This window comes from Dryobates pubescens, chromosome 2, assembly GCF_014839835.1.
Source record: "Dryobates pubescens isolate bDryPub1 chromosome 2, bDryPub1.pri, whole genome shotgun sequence".
In the NCBI taxonomy this organism is placed as follows: domain Eukaryota; kingdom Metazoa; phylum Chordata; class Aves; order Piciformes; family Picidae; genus Dryobates; species Dryobates pubescens.
In genome coordinates, this window is record NC_071613.1 from 1,100,715 (window position 1) to 1,116,689 (window position 15,975).

General features: G+C 50.6%; 1 protein-coding gene across 1 annotated transcript in view; it reads right to left on the bottom strand.

Annotated features, from left to right (window-relative positions):
* Positions 1 to 8,791, bottom strand: part of PKDCC (protein kinase domain containing, cytoplasmic) — a 45,587-nt gene extending 36,796 nt beyond the window's left edge. The window contains exon 1 of the mRNA XM_054169133.1: positions 7,854 to 8,791. Within this exon, the coding sequence (XP_054025108.1) occupies positions 7,854 to 8,504 (651 nt within the window). The 5' untranslated portion in view covers positions 8,505 to 8,791. The remainder of the gene's footprint in view (positions 1 to 7,853) is intronic.
* Between the last annotated feature and the right edge of the window lie 7,184 nt (positions 8,792 to 15,975).

Here is a 15,975-nt window from a genome sequence, read left to right on the forward strand (position 1 = left end):
TGCCTTGCATGTTCAGAAAAGCCTAATGCATATTAGATTCATCTGTGTAATTCTCCTTTCTTAGGTATCTGAGTCCTATCACTCTGTACTTTATCACAGAAATCTTGAAAATGTGGTTGGAGTCCATCCATAGCTACACAGTCCAAGAAGGAAGAAGGGGGAAAAACCCACCACCACCAAACCAGACCCAACAACTCTTTCCAAATTAAATTTGGCATAAAACAACACAAAATGCCCATGTTTGTGGTGTCTGCTACCTACACCAGCAATTCTGCTAAGTGTGAGGAAAAATAACAACTCCTTTAAAATTAGTCTAGAGTCAATATTAATGTTAGCATAATGCCTGTGAGCACTAGTTCTTGTCACAGCCATCACAGAAATGAGAAATTGCAGTAAGAGTTACGTGCCACAAGGCATCCACATAAACCACTGGATGACTGTGTTGGTGCAAACATCCCTGAAAAAAATCTGAAGAAATAACAAACAGCTTGCATATCTGGTACAGACATTTCATCCATCATGGCTGCAACACTTCCAAGCGAGGCCTCACATCACAACCAAGTCCACCAGCATTGTCTTTGGTCATGCAGTGAGCAGAGGGTCAGAAAAACAGAGCTCTGCCAGCCTTGGTGTGCCTTTCAAGAGAAGGGCAACAAAGCTGGGGAGGGGTCTGGAGCACAGCCTTATGAGGAGAGGCTGAGGGAGCTGGGGTTGCTTAGCCTGAAGAAGAGGAGGCTCAGAGGAGATCTTATTGCTGTCTACAACTACCTGAAGGGAGGTTGTAGCCAGGTGGGGGTTGGTCTCTTCTCTCAGGCAACCAGCACCAGAACAAGAGGACACAGTCTCAAGCTGTGCCAGGGGAGGTTTAGGCTGGATGTTAGGAAGTTGTTCTTCCCATAAAGAGAGATTGGCCATTTGAATGTGCTGCCCAGGGAGGTGGTGGAGTCACCATCCCTGGAGGTGTTTAGGAAGAGACTGGATGAGGCACTTGGTGCCACGGTTTAATTGATTAGATGGTGTTGGGCAATAGGTTGGACTTGATGATCTCAAAGGTCTTTTCTAAGCTGGTTAATTCTATTCTATTCTATTCCACCTCCTGCCTCGCTGGCCAAACATGGCAGGTTGGAACCAAAAGACACGGCATGTACAAAAGGGTCATCATGATCTGCTGCAAAGATGGGATGGAATAGGGCAGGATATGATAATTTCAGTTGGAGAGGCCCTACAGTAGTCATTTAGTCCAACTTCCCAACCACTTCAGGGCTGGCCAAAAGTTAAAGCATGTTATTAAGAGCATTGGCCAAATTCCTCTTAAACACTGACAGGATTGGGGCATTAACCACCTCTCTAGGAAGCCTGTTCCAGTGTATGACTACCCTCTTGGTAGAGAAATGCTTCCTAATGTCATGTCTGAACCTCCCCTGGCACAGCTTTGAACCATTCCCACACATCCTATCACTAGACACCTGAGACAAGAGGTTGACCTAGCTACCTCACATTTGGGAGAGTGGCAAATTCAAAGAGAAGTTCTAAAAACTTTCCCTTGTAATTCTGGCCTGGTCATAAGAAATTTCTAGGCCAGGATCTTGATGGGTTGAAGGGGCCTTGTTCACTCATTGCCACTCCTACCAAAATAGGCAAGCAGAGAGCATGCCATGGTGATCAGTGATCTCCTCAAGCTGCTGCAGAGAAGGAACGCTCCTAGGATTCCCTGAAGAAACCGGACAAGGTTGCAAGTCATCAGCTCCCATAAAGGAGGCAGAAATTCAAACCAGAGTCTTCTGGAATGATTTACATGGCACATAAAACTGAGAAGCAATCATAGAAATCATTCAACAAATGATTGGGATTAGTTTTATGAATGCTGCTTTCAAAAGGAGGGATGATGTAGCCCTTTTAACATATGTGATGGCACGTGCCTTATGGAAACCTCTTCCTGCCATCAGCTTTGCAAGTTGAACAACCTTTGCCATTCCAGGCATTTCAAGGGGGGAAAAAAAGGTTATTTGGCAACTTCATCATCAAGACATACAGCTTGCCTTCCAGTGACACAAACGGTTAGAGATGGTTTGCAATTGTATCAGCTTTGTGCTTCCAGCAGCTCTGGAGTTCTTGTTAACAGATCCTTTCTTCACTCTTAAAAGTGCAGGATAACATCTGGGCCTTTTGGGAAGCAGTCTTGCAATAAAGAAGCACTTTGTGTAATTCTTCTTTCCTCGCCAAACCGCATCTGACTGCTCTCTACCCTTCTCCACTCCACTGCGAGCTCAGCAGCAGCAGCAGGCTGTCTCCATCAAGTCATCAAGTAGGTGGCATTGCCTGCCTTTTTCTGTCCACCCACATAAATGGCCAGTGCCGACACCCTACATCGACCATCACTTAACAGTTTCAAAGGATGCCCAAAAGACTCAGATGTCTCATTTCCTGCAAGGTGCACCTATGGCAATATCAAGCAGTGGAGTGACTGAAACAAAGAAGCAGTTCCCATCACTGTTTGTCCGGCAGCAGTGGTAGCAGCTTTTACAGAAGAAAGAGGTGGCCAGCAAGCACTGTGAAACTCTCCTGACACCTCAACAGGATTGAGCAGGCCCATCTTTAAGTTTCTCTGATCCCAACACCAGCTTAACAGATGGTGTCAGTCTGGTCTTGCACTGAGTGTGGTGACCTCATTCATATTTAGACAACGTGTCCCAAAAGCAGCTCAAATAAGCTACTTAAGAAAATTCCCAGGCTAAAAGGACCCTCCAACTTGTAGTAAACCCCCATTGATAACTGCATGTGGACCACATGGTCAGACCTCAGCTAGCCCAATCCTAGAAGGTTAATTCTCATTAGGGTCCTGGTTTTGGAAGGTTTGCTTCAAGACCTGTGAGCTTCTGCTGTACCACACAAAATTCAGCATGACAAATTCTCCATGCAGTCATCCACCAGCTGGCGTCACAATCAGCAGTTCCCAAAGTTGTTACGGCCAAACTTCAGCCAACTGCAGATCAAGGCTTCTTGCTGGGAATCCTGCAGCATTGCCACCACAAAGGGGATTCAACGGCCACTCACTGGCAACAGAGAAGAGGTCCCTGAGTAGCCGTTTCCACCAAGGCTTAACAACAGTCGATTCATGCAAGAAGGACCAGATCTTCAAGAGTCCATACACTCCCTATGAAAATGTGTTTGCACTGGAAATTAATGGTAAATTGATTTTCTCCAGACTGGGAAAGACTGTCTGCTTCCACCTGGAATAACCAAAGTGTATAGAAAGCTTTATTATTTTAATTCTCACATTAAAATTGAAATTGTCCTATCCTGTGGGCTATGCATATGTAAAGGAAAACCATCAGGGTGAAAAGTCTGCCAATTAGCACATGCAAAGAGAAGAAAATCTTAGGGTAAAAAAGGTGTTTTAAAGATACGATGATCGGCTAGCACATCTTAAGTCTACCCAATTTGTCAACAACAAGTGATGTATTATTTTCAGCACTATTTTAATCAATTAATTTTCCAAGTGATAAATATTCTCCCTGTCAATCATGACCATTTAAAACAGTCGGTTACAAAGACACCAGAGCTAACTGAATCAATTCACATAGAAACTGCTTCGACATCGTAACCTGGATGGTGACTTTTTCAGTGTGGATGTCAAGCTCGGTATTTCATCTGCATGCTTTAATTCTACCTTAAAGCTCAATAAGCCAAACGAAACGGCTGTGTCCGGGCAGTCAGCGAACCACCGGTTGTTAGCAGCTGGGGTCTTCCATTGGCTTCAGGGGGGGAAAAAAACCCCACACCACCTTTTCCCTGCTTTTGTGTTTTCTAAGGCGGCGGTAGCTCTTTAAATGAATCATTGTGAACTCACACTAGAAGTGCTGATAAATAGCTGTCACAGAAACAAGCTTGCACTCTGCCAAACGCCTGTAGTTTCAAACCTTCCCTCCCCTCTCTTCAGCTTCAGCAAAAGAATTCCTCCAAAGAACCGCTTATGCCCATGAATGGCAACACCCTTAATTCTGATACTCCAGGGCTATAATTACATTATTACAGTAAATCAAACATTGCCTTTGTGCCTTTACAATCGTGCTCATTGTTCGAAATTAACTGCAAATGGTTTGATTTTCTTTTCTTCCTCAGACACGGGCAGGGAGGAATTAAAGCATACTAAATCATCTTTCCCACTAAAACGCGGGGAAAGCCAGGAATCAGACAGCAGCATTTGAACTTTGCAAGAAAAGAAACCACAGCACGGAGGGAAAGGAAGAGCTCAGGCACCGTTCATTTGACACAGTGCGACTGCAGAGCAATTAGCGGGCCGCTAAATCCTCTGTTACAATAAATTAGTGACCCAGTTCCCCCTCCTCCCCAATGTACCTCATTATAAAATCGACTTTAATGAACTACCTCTCTTTCCCGCTCCAAAGCAAATATATTTTCACTACAGGCTGCACCTGCAGCTCCCATGCCAGGGAACCCCAGGCAGCCCTAGGCTGTGAGAGCAAGGGGGGCACAGGCCAGTACTGGCACTGCAGCCATCCTACAGGCAGTTTTAGTGACGGGCAGAGCACGGGAATAAAAATAGGAAGGCAAGATGCCTTCGTCTCAGCGCTGGCTAATGCAAAACCACTCTCCCTCTTGCTGGGTTTCCATGTTTCTTTTGATAGGCTTGATTTGCCTCGTCTGCTGGAGCTGACATATCTGTCTCTTTCCCCAGGCAGAAGGCACGGTGGGTATGTCAACGTGTTGTCTGAAGGCAGTGGTACTTTCTGGAAAGAGCCCTTCTCCCCCCTACCATCTATTGTACAATCAAGTCTTTTTTTAAAGATGGCTAAAAAAAAAAAAAAAAAAAAAAAAAAAAAAAAAAAAGCTGCTTTTGACAAGAGACAGGCCAGAAATGGGAACTGCTGAGACAGTAAAGAACAAGTCTGTTATCTTACAAACTACACTTCAGGCTGTCAGCTGCCAGAGATTTACAGGAAAACCCCCTTTCCTAGGGCAGAGCCTACACGAAACTTCGTTTCCAGCACAAGAAACTCATGAAGGCATTCACCCCGAATAGCCCCTGATCGCGACTGCAGGCATCCCGCCGTCCCCAGCCGGGGTGCTGGCCAGGCAGTGCTCACAGGTGGCACCAGAAGGAAAAGCATCGCTTGCCTCCGTGCCCAAAACCGTCCTGGACCTCCTCTTCCTGCACTGAGCAGCGGGGGGTGACTGCTGCAGGCTGTACACCAGCCTTGCCCTCCCTCAGCAGGGCAGGGTGGCAGGAGGGTGGTCATGTCCTTCGAGCTATTTATAGCAGCCGGCTCGTATTTGGGTATGTCGGCAGCCGCTGGGAGGGGGCAATGAGCCAAAAAGAGGTAAGGAACAACGGCAGAAATGTTCTGAGCCTTTGCTGGCCCAGTAAATGTTGTGTCGTGCCTCTGGCAACTGTAGGGAGTACAGGTCCTACTGCTCCTATAAAAGCTGAAGCGCCTGTCAAAAGCCAGAAAAGGGGAGGAGATTGGTTTGAAACTGATGTTCTCTGCCTCGGCAGCAAATCCTGGACAGCGCGATTTCTAAGTCCTGGGCCAGCTTCCACTGAGAACAAGATAAAAATTAGTCTTGGGGTAAGTAGATTCTGTCCCGTTTGAGATTTTAACAGAGGCATAATCAATGAATTTCACCTTGCTTGGCGGTGCATATTCCAGCACGTTGCAGGCTTGCTCCTTGCCCATGGAGCTGCTCTGTGTCTAGAAAAAGCCTGTCAGGTCAACTTTTATAGTCTCCTTTCAAGGTAAGGTCTTGTCAAATGTTTAGCCCTCACTCCTGCTGCACCAACCTCACCTCACAAGTCTCTAGAATTAAATATTTTGAACGAAAAGTCGGGTGATGTTCATGGGCTCGGGGCTTTTCAGATCTCAGCCAGACAGCACTGACAGGGTCTGATGGAGCCAGAGGGCAGACAAAAGAAAACACGACGACAAAATCAGAACAAAATTGAAAACATTTCTGATTTAAATGTGATCTATCTTTAAATTGGGTGGCATGGTAGGATTTTTGCCCATGACAGCATTTTCCCAACACAGGGCTGGGCCTGTTTCTCCTCCCAGCACTTGTGGAAGTACCTACTCACGCTCCAGCTGCTTCAGCCCCAGCCTTCCTCACCAAGGAACATGCCACATCTCACCTTTGCTTCCCCCTTCATAATGCACCTGACATCCCAAAATGGAGGGGTGAACTACAGTGGCTCCTTCAAGCCGTGCTGCAGAGGGAACAGTAATGCAGGCAGTCTTGACAGTGCTGCCCACCCACTGCCTGGCCTCCCCGCTACCCGCGGAAACACCCGACAGCCGCTCCAGACGCTTCCCAGACAAAGCAGCCCCCTTCCATTGTGTGAGGAAGATGAGCTATTTACAAATTAACCTTCCAGAGCAGAAAACCGCACACGAGTAACACGGGTAAGTGCCTACCGAAATAACCTGCACCTTTAAAAACACATGCTTCAAGCTCACTCTGGCCAACTCGCTTCCACTGAGCACGAAAAAAATCCCCTTAGCGTTTACAGCTGTAGGGTGTATTTCCTGCTGTCAACTCAGTCTGTAACAATGCCTGCACCCAAGTACGGGTTTCCCAAAATTAATTCATCACAGCAACAAGGAGAGAAGCAACTAACATCCTTACTAGGAGCACAATTGCTTGCAGTTTGCTAGACACTTCTCTCCTTACAGGTAGTCGTGATACCACGGAGGAAAGAACATGGGGAATGGAAGGAAAGGAGGGAGGAAGGAAGGTTAATAACTATTTTCTCGTGGATAAATCATGAGTACCCTTTCTTTGAACAGTATATGAAACTCGAGAGCTTTGATCGTTGGGATCTTAAGTTCTCGTGGGGGAGCTGGTACTCCTGCTGCTGCTGCTGAAGAAGAAACACAAAACTCCTTTACTCGATTCAGTTCAAAAAGCACCTACTGTGAGACCGTCTGGTCTAACGTTCATTTTTTATTCTACTGCAACGCTCATGCTATGCGAAACCCAACAGGAATTTCCATACCAGCATTTACATCCAAATGGACCCGTTGAGATTCATGCTGATGTGTAACAGCCCTACTATGCAGCCCTTTTGGCAAGTGCGGCAGTGCCGGCGCACTGACTCACACTCGGGCCGTCCCAGTGGGTTACTCCGTGGGCTGGTGCCCGTGCCAGGGCTTCGTGTATCCCGCACGGCGCCGGCTCAGAGCCGGCGGCAGCCGACAGCCGCCGCAGACGCTGCCAGGGCTGCCCCCTGCGCCTCCTTCTCTCCGGGGGTGCACACGCATCAAGCGGCTCCTGCAGTCAAGACGCCCACATCTGGGGAGTGTTTTTCAATCTCCCGAGTCCTTCCTAAGCCCTCGCCCTCTCCCTCACCTCAGTATTAATTTTGTTTCCGAGGATGAGCGATCAGAAAGCAAGCCGCGGGGCCGGCGGTGGCGGGAGGTTGCCAGTGTGGTGAACCTTACACCAGTCGGAAAGGGCAACGGGCTGCATCACGCACCTTTTTCCCCGGCCAGGGTCCCCGGGCCCTGCGGGTGCGAAGCTCTGGCCGGCGGGAAGACGAACACCGCTGCCAGTGCAGGGCTGCCTAGGGACCCGTGATGGGAAGGGGAAGGGGGAGACGTGCCCGCAAACACCCCTGTGTCGGCACTACCGCTCCCCTCCTCCCCCGCGCCTCTCAACGGGGCTGCTTCTCCCCACGGAGTGTGTTCGGGGGAAAACTCTCGGGGGCCCACTCAAGCTCTGCCCGGCGGCGGCAGCACCAACAACTTATCCGCGGCGGAGCCAAGCGAAAGGGAATAGTCGCAACCCACCCGCCTCGGCGGGGCTCCGCGGACGCCCGCGCAGGAGCCGCGTACCTGCAGGACGTTGGCGTGGCGCAGCCGCTGCAGCAGAATCATCTCCTTGACGATCTTGTAGGCGGCCAGGCGGTAGCAATCCCCCAGGGAGGAGAACTGCCGCACGCAGTGGGCGATGTCGTGCCCGCCGAAATCCACCGCCTTCAGAGCCACGGCCAGCGTGCGGTTGAGGACTGCCTTGTAGACAGCCTTAGTGTACCCCGAGCCCAAGTACTGCACGCCGCTGACATTTCGGATGTCGCGGCAGCCCAGCAACGGCGGCTCCAGGGAGAGCTCGGCCGAGGCGCCGGCTCGAGGCCCCGCCGCCGCTCGGCCCCGCGGCCCCGGCTGCTCCGCCGAGGTGCGCGGCGGCGCCAGGTCCATCAGGCGCCGCTCCCGCGGCCGTAGCGGCCGCCGCCCCGCCGCCGCCGCCGCCCGGTGCTGCCGGTAGTGCAGCACCTCCTCGTAGCGCTCGCGGATCTGCTGCGCCAGGGCAGCCCGACCACCGCCTTCCTCCTCCGGCAGGTCGAGGAGGGAGCCGGGCGGGGAGGGGGGAGCCACATCGCGGGGCGGCGGGTGCTCGGAGCCGGGGATGAAGAGGACGTTCAGCAGGGTGCCCAGAAGGAAGGCGAGGCAGCAGCCGGCCGCTACTGCCGTCTTCCTGCGCCTCATCGCCACTTCACTGGCGGCTTGTCCAGCCTTTCGGGTTTCTCTCCTCTCGCCCCTTCCTCGGGAACCAGCTCCGAGGCTTTTTGGTGGATTTTTTTTTCTTTCCCCCCCTTTTTTTTTCCTCCAGGCTGTACCGACTGTAGAGCGGACCAGGGCACTCACCCGGAGCTCAGCCGTTTACGTTGCGCCCGCATGACACTTGCCTCCCTGCTTTTAAGCCTCTGAAGCACTTATTATTAGCAGGACGCGGAGGAAGGCGGGGGGTGGGGGGAGGTAGGGGGATCCCCAGCTCGCTACCCCCGCCGACGCTCACTGATTGACAGCCCGGCCCTTCCCGCGGGCCGGCCGAGCAGCAGGGGGGCCTGGGAAACGTAGTCCCCTGCCAAAGCCCCGCCGGCAAGCCCGGGAGCCGGGACTACATCTCCCAGGCTCGGCCGAGGCCTCCGGCGGGGAAGGCGTGGGGTGGAGCGGAGCTGGACGGGGCGGAGCGGGCGGACTCCACCCGACCGGCGCCGCTGTCCCGGCGGCTGCCGGGCGGGAGGGATTCGGGGTGCCGCTGGGCGACACGGCTGCGTGGCTGTGATGTGCCCCAACGCATGCCTCACCGGTAGCGGTTTGTGCGGGATGCCCTCGTCTTCAGCAGCTGATAGGGGGGCTGGGGGGTTGCTCAAGCACCCACGTACCCACAGAGCCACACAAAGGAGGGGGTTCCGATGCCTTTTCCCTACCGCTTTTCTCGCCTCCAAAATAAAACCAAACTACAGGACTGCAAAAAAGAGCTGCGGGTTGGTGAGCCGGGAGGAAAGCTGCCAGACCTCGCCGCGGCCCCTCCAGCACCAGGCGGGCGCGGGCTGGCGGTGCGTGTAACCCGCGCGGGGCTACGGCCACAAATCATGGTCTCGGCATGGGGTGGCCCCTGCCCTGTTGGAAATGTGAATTGCAGGGGTGAGTGCTAATGACATGGTTATCCATCAAGGCCGCATTACGATGCTGTTAGCAACTAATTAACAAATACAATCAGCCCGCGAAACTTCCACAAAGGAAAGCCCATCAGCAAGAGAAAAGCCGTAAAGAGTCAGGCGAGGCAAAGTTCACCACAATGAAAGCGGGAAGTAATTTCCAGCGAGGGATAAGGGCGAGCCATTTAGCTAATACACATCAGACATACGGAAAAAAAAAAAAAAGGAAAAAAAAAAAAACAAAAGAAAGAAAAAAAAAAAAACAACGAGGGGGGGAAGGAATCGGCGACGGGTCCGGGAAAGTTCAACCTCCAGGCCTCACCCGGTCCCGTGTGCCAGCGGTCTGAGAGTGGCGGCGAGGCCAAGGAGGTGGGAAGGCGACGGCATCCTCCGGGGAAGATGTCCCTGGGAGGTGCGCTGTCAGTCGCTGCCTCACGAGATTCCTCCGCAGTACGGCCCACCCGCGGCCCGGCACACGCGGCTGGCTGCGCCCTCCGCTCCGCGGCACACCATGCCGGGAGCCCCTTGCCGGCAGGACTCCCGGAGCCCGGCACTAATCACCACATCAAAATAATGGGGCGGGGGGGCGCCCAGTTGAAATACAGCTATCACGGGATGGCGGGATCTGTGTCCGGCGGGGCAACAGGCTCCGGCCTCTCCGTGCCGCCCAGCCTCCGCGGCCACGAGCCCCTTGCGCGCTGACCCGTGGACCCTCTACACTGCCCTGCGGTACTCGCCACTCACTCGCTCCGACCACCGGGATAGTGACACTTGCCCTCCGGGCGGCTGCGGGGGACCGCGGGTAAGGGCGAGGGGAAGCACGTTGCAGGTGTTGGCGGGATGGGCTTTTAGTCTTGCTGTATCCTATAGGATGTACCCTTCTTTGGGGGGTTGGGGTGATGTGGGGCTTTTTTCCCTAATCTTACGTAGCGGGAGCAGTGGGGTGTTTATCTTTCATCCATGGCAGGGGCAGCTTCGTGGCAGATGTCCCGAGACAGCCCCGGTATCTGTATCTGTATCAGTGGTGTTTCACGCGTGTGGAACAGGCCAGGATAATTTTTTGCAAAGACAGCGGGTTCATAACGGTATGAAACGCGCTCCCGAAGCTGTTGGGACACCTGCTGCCCTTCCTCTTTCGAGAGTGAATCTCCCCTACCCCCACCCCACCCTCCACCTCCCTCCTTTCCGTGGGCGCAGGAGGCTCGGGTTGCCTTCCCGCGGCAGGTTTAGGAGATCTGAATGTACCGGACAGCCCGCGCCAGGGCAGATGGGTCCTGAGGAGACACTGTGCGGTATCATCCAGATTGTCATCTTCAGGTCCACCCTGTAGGTCAAGCCACCGCGGAGGGGTTCTCTAGTGCGCGCTGCCCGAATCAAGCGCGCAAGGTGCGCGCAGGCTGCCGTCCTGCTCGTCTTCTGGGGAAACGACGGCGGTTTCCCCGTCAGCCCTTGAAAAACGCAGGCTGGAATGGATCTATAGCTTGGCTGATGCTAGCCAACTCTTTCTCTTACGGCGTGGGTAGAGACAGAGTAACATCGGAGCGACTGTGACAGCTAAGGAGGGTGGAGGCCCTGGAAAGGTTACCGGCCAGAAGCGTGATCTCAGCGGAGTTATTTCCTACAGGCCAAATCGGGGACTACCCGAGGCCAGCAACCTCATGACATGGGGAGCGGGCTCCTCCGAGGGGCTGTGCCCCAAGGAATGCAGGCAGTCCCGAGAGTGCGGCTGAGAGCCTCCGGGGACCTGCTTTGCCAGGTATCTCGCGTGGCATCTTCACCTCTGGATTTCAGGGGCATGTGTACATCACCCCGAGGTGGAGACAGTGCCCACTCTTCTTTCAGGATGAGGAGAAGGTTTGCAGTGAAATGGATCAGGCTTTGCTTGCCACCGTGGTGAGAAGATTTAAGGAGAGCCCCATTCTTTCTTGCCCTTGACTTGTTCTCCAGAATGCTCCACTTTGGGCCAGACAGTGCCTGGCACCGCAAAGGCTGTGTGCCCACAGGGGTTGTGCACCCCCAGTGTTTGTACTGTTTAGGGGAACGCAACCATACTGCAAAACAGATGCCCCACAAGCCATTAAAATGGGCCACCTGTTTTTCACATCATGCTCCATCTCAAAGCCAGTTTTCTTCATTATATCCCTCCCGACAGATACCATGAAGTACATCACTCATTTAGATATGGGAGCTGACCTCTGGAGCATGACTTGCACCAAGCACTTTGATGTTGGGAGACAGATTTCAAAAGACAGAAAGCTCCTTCCATGTTTCTAATTACCCTGCACACAGGGTCTGCCCCTGATTAGGACAGGGGTGCCAGGGCTAGGCAGGAGTGCTGCTGGGTCCAGCTCTGCCCTGCCTGGCTCAGCTCTTACTGCCACAGCACAGCTGGGCCAGGAGGGGCACCAGCCTCCTCAGCATGGACTACCAGAAAAACCAACACCGATGCACAAATAGAGCTACTGACTAAAATCAACAGCGAGCTGCAGCGAGCAGCAAACAACCCACGCCAGCATGAAAACAGGGCAATAGCTTTTTGTGCACCACCACCCACACCTCTGGTCTCCCCACTGCTGAAGAAAATTTAGGAGTACGTGATATCTCCTCCTGCAGCCAAGGCTCTTTTGCAAGCCAGTGTGGTGGAAGCATTACAGGCATTGCTAACGCTTCTGCGCACGTGTGAGGCTTTTAGCTCAGCAGCACCGTTGGAAAAGCTGAATCACTGTGAGGGAGTGAGGACTGAAGGGTATTTTTTCATGTGCAACAGTCTGCTCTTTATTTGATCTTCACAGTCCCTATTTCTATCAGTATTCCTAAAGCCAAGGGATCAAACACAGAAAAATTAAAACCATACTACCATGGTAAATAAGATTAAGGTTGTGGCAATATATTGACTGCTCCTTGGGGAAATACAATTTTTTTTGCTGAAGAGCCATGGCCTTCCTGGAGGCTAAGCTTGCGTTTCAGGAACAAGCAATGGGAAAGAGATTTGGAAGCCTGCATCCCAGCTCATCCAGGAGCATCCTCAAGTGCACATGCTCTTGTCCCTCTCTGTGCTCCTAGCCTGGCTGCACGGTCCATGGAAATGAAAGTTGGCAAGCTAAGCTCAACTATTCCAGATTCTGCACTCACAAGCAGGCATCGTCAAGTGAGTCTCACTGTTGGTCTCAAGGGGTTTTGACTCCAGGCCCCCAAAAAAGAAGTCTCATATTTTCAAGTGTGGGTAGCTTCAAGATCTCACTTTAAAACCACAATGGAAAAAAAATACATTTGGGAGCCGGAGTCCTTCAGATCTTCTGCTCCCCAAGTTTGTTCTTCAAGAAGTGTTTTGCACTCACATCACTACCCTTTGACATTTATGAGGTAATTTTTTTCTTTAAAGGGGTTCATAAGCCTTATGAGGAGAGGCTGAGGGAGCTGGGGTTGCTTAGCCTGGAGAAGAGGCGGCTCAGGAGAGACCTTATTGCTGTCTACAACTACCTAAAGGGTGGTTGTGGCCAGGTGGGGGTTGGTCTCTTCTCCCAGGCACCCAGCACCAGAACAAGAGGACACAGTCTCAAGCTGCACCAGGGGAAGTTTAGGCTGGAGGTGAGGAGAAAGTTCTTCACCGAGCAAGTCATTCGCCATTGGAATGTGCTGCCCAGGGAGGTGGTGGAGTCACCGTCCCTGGAGGTGTTCAAGAGGGGATTGGATGTGGCACTTGGTGCCATGGTTTAGTCATGAGGTCTGTGGTGACAGGTTGGACTCGATGATCTTTGAGGTCTATTCCAACCTTGGTGATTCTGTGATTCTGTGATAACTGTCTGAATTCCTGGCCACATGTTCTGACTGCTTATGTGGAAGAAGAGGGGATGTTTTTTGAAAGCCCAGGCAGAAGTGCCTTGAAAACACAAGTCCATGTTCTGGATGCCTTTTCAATAAGGGTTCTTCCATGTCCAACCTCTTGGTCATTCCCTGCTTTACCCAGGTCCTGTCAGCTTTCAGGGCAGGGTTGGAATCTTCTGTTTCCTCAGGGTTGTGGGGCCAGTGATAGACCCTCTCACAGGTACATTTTGTAGCCTTTATAAAGTTTTCTTACATGGAAAAAAAATTGCAGTGGTGTTACTTTAAACAATATCTCTTTTTTTTATATTTCTTCCTTTTCTCTCAGGAAACCCAGTTCCTTGTACATTTGAAGCAAGCTGAGATACAGTCAATTGTATTAATTCTGGCTGGAGCAAAACCGAAACACTGTCTGTGTGGTGTGAGTCCAAGATAAATGGTCATTATCGGAGCCAGAAAAAAACCCGCAAGCACAGACAGTCTGCAACAAAAGGAAAAGCCTGGACTCTACCTGCGGTGCTCTGGATTTTTCCAAAAGGAAACACTGACTTTGGTGTTTAGAGAGCTTGGGAAGAGAAGCTGGGACACTGCCTTTTTGATTACATTTGTGAATTGTGATGATTCTTGCACTCTTTTTTAAACGAATACAACATCTGTAAGTGGGAGAAGGTGTTTTATCTCCCAACCTATATTCTCAAAGCACAGCAGTTTGGTTTTTTTATGTGCCAGATGTCAGTGTGCCCCAATTCTTTAGGCAGTTTGGATTAAAGCTTCCCTGTATCAGAGAGGTGTTACAAGGGTAACTCCATTAGTGCATGTGGAAATCTGGTACTGCAGTGATAAAGACCTTGTGAATATTTACACAGACAGGCAAGGTCATGGACATTTTACATTACTAGCTTAACTTCATTACAAACAAGTAGTTGAGAAAGTGAGCAGTGTATTACATTCACTTTGAGTATTAATTAAACATTGACAACATATCTGGTACTGCTTAAGGCCACACAATCAGAGGGTCACTGCTCTAAATATTTTACAATCTGCAGGGAAGTATCAGATCTCAAGCAAAGGAAAAAAGGTATCAGAGCTGCTGTAAGAATAAATCTTGCCAGTCAGTCCTTTTACACTTTTAAGAGTTCACAAAATAGAGGACAAAGAACAACCAGAGGATATAATGTTTGTGGACATTCAAAAACCTTTTGATAAACACCCATACAAGAAACAGTTAAGGAAACTTGGTAACCACAAAGTGAGAGGTAAAGCCCTGTCATGGATTAAAATCTGGTTATAAATGGGTGTGGAATTAATGGCCAATTCTAGTAGAGAAAGACATTAATAATGAGGTACCCTAGAGAGCAGGACCCAGACCAATATTGTTTAATGCTTCATTAATAACCTAGGGGTGAATAGTGAAGTGGCAAAAGTTGATGTCAATAGAAAAACACTCAGCTAAGGTCAGGAGCAGCTTCAGAAGAATTTAATAACATGGCAGGACCATGTGCAGAAGTATGAGGGCAGCCTGGAAAGTGCCTTCAAAACCCATGCAGCACTCCTGCTCCTCCTGACATGTGTGCCTGTCTGACATCTCTGCAAACGTGAAGGCAGGAAAGCTGAGGATGGGCAGATGTGTCCAAGCGTCTCAAGTACTTTTTCACCCCTCTCAGTTGCTGGTCAGCCCTCCTAGATCTTTCTTTATGCCAGGAGGAAAGGCTGAGCTCCCACATGAGCTCCCTTCTTCCCTGTCCCTGAATAATATCCCCACAAGCTACTTCAGTAATTGTTTCAAAAAGCCAATGTGAGTTCCCATGGCTGATCCTTCCCTGCAGACATATGCCAAAGGCACTTGCTCACTTCTCACACAGTTCAAAAACTGGGTGTTTGGTTTGAAGGTCATGTCATGGCAGCAAGCCTCAAGTCCATATAGTCTAAGAAGACAAGGAACTAGTTTTTGCCTGGCACCTGGAAAAACAAAACCTGCCAGCCCAGCTGGGGTACAAATGCCTATATAAAAATAGTAGTCACATCATCTAGTACATAATGGGGTAAAGGTGCAGGCAGCTGCCTGAAATTGCTGCCACTGGACTTCTGGGTAAGTTGTTCAGGTGAGTTGTTTACTTTCTGGCTTTTTCTCTCTGTGTGGCTGTGTCTTGTTGGACCTTGTTAATGTGAACTATGGCATCATGGCACAGCACAGGCCTGAATTCACACTGCAAGCTCTTTATTTTTGAGCCTGGTACATGGACAAATGTACTTTCCATCAGTCTGGATGACATTCCATGGTATCTTCCTGTGATCTCATTGCTGCCAGTCCTTTCTTCCAACTGCTCTGTTTTCTCCACAGTACCGTTTAAACACGGTGCAGATTGTCACACTTTCGGAGGTGATGACATTCATGGACATTCAAATAGCTGTTTTTCACAGGGGTTTAGTATTATTTTGTTTTCACCAAGTGGGTCATTTCCAAGGATACCATTATGCAAAAAAGGCAGCTCATAAAAAAGGACTTTTTTTTTTTTTTAAATCCTCTTGTAAAATATTTTGCAGTGCCAGCCACAAAATAAATGGTTTTAAAATCCCCTCTTTTATCTGATGCTGTATATTACATGGGAAATGCCCCACATCCCCAGCATCAGGACCCTGGAGCAGTGGGTGGGGTGTTAGTGTTGCTCACAGAAAGCTCTATGCCCAAAGGG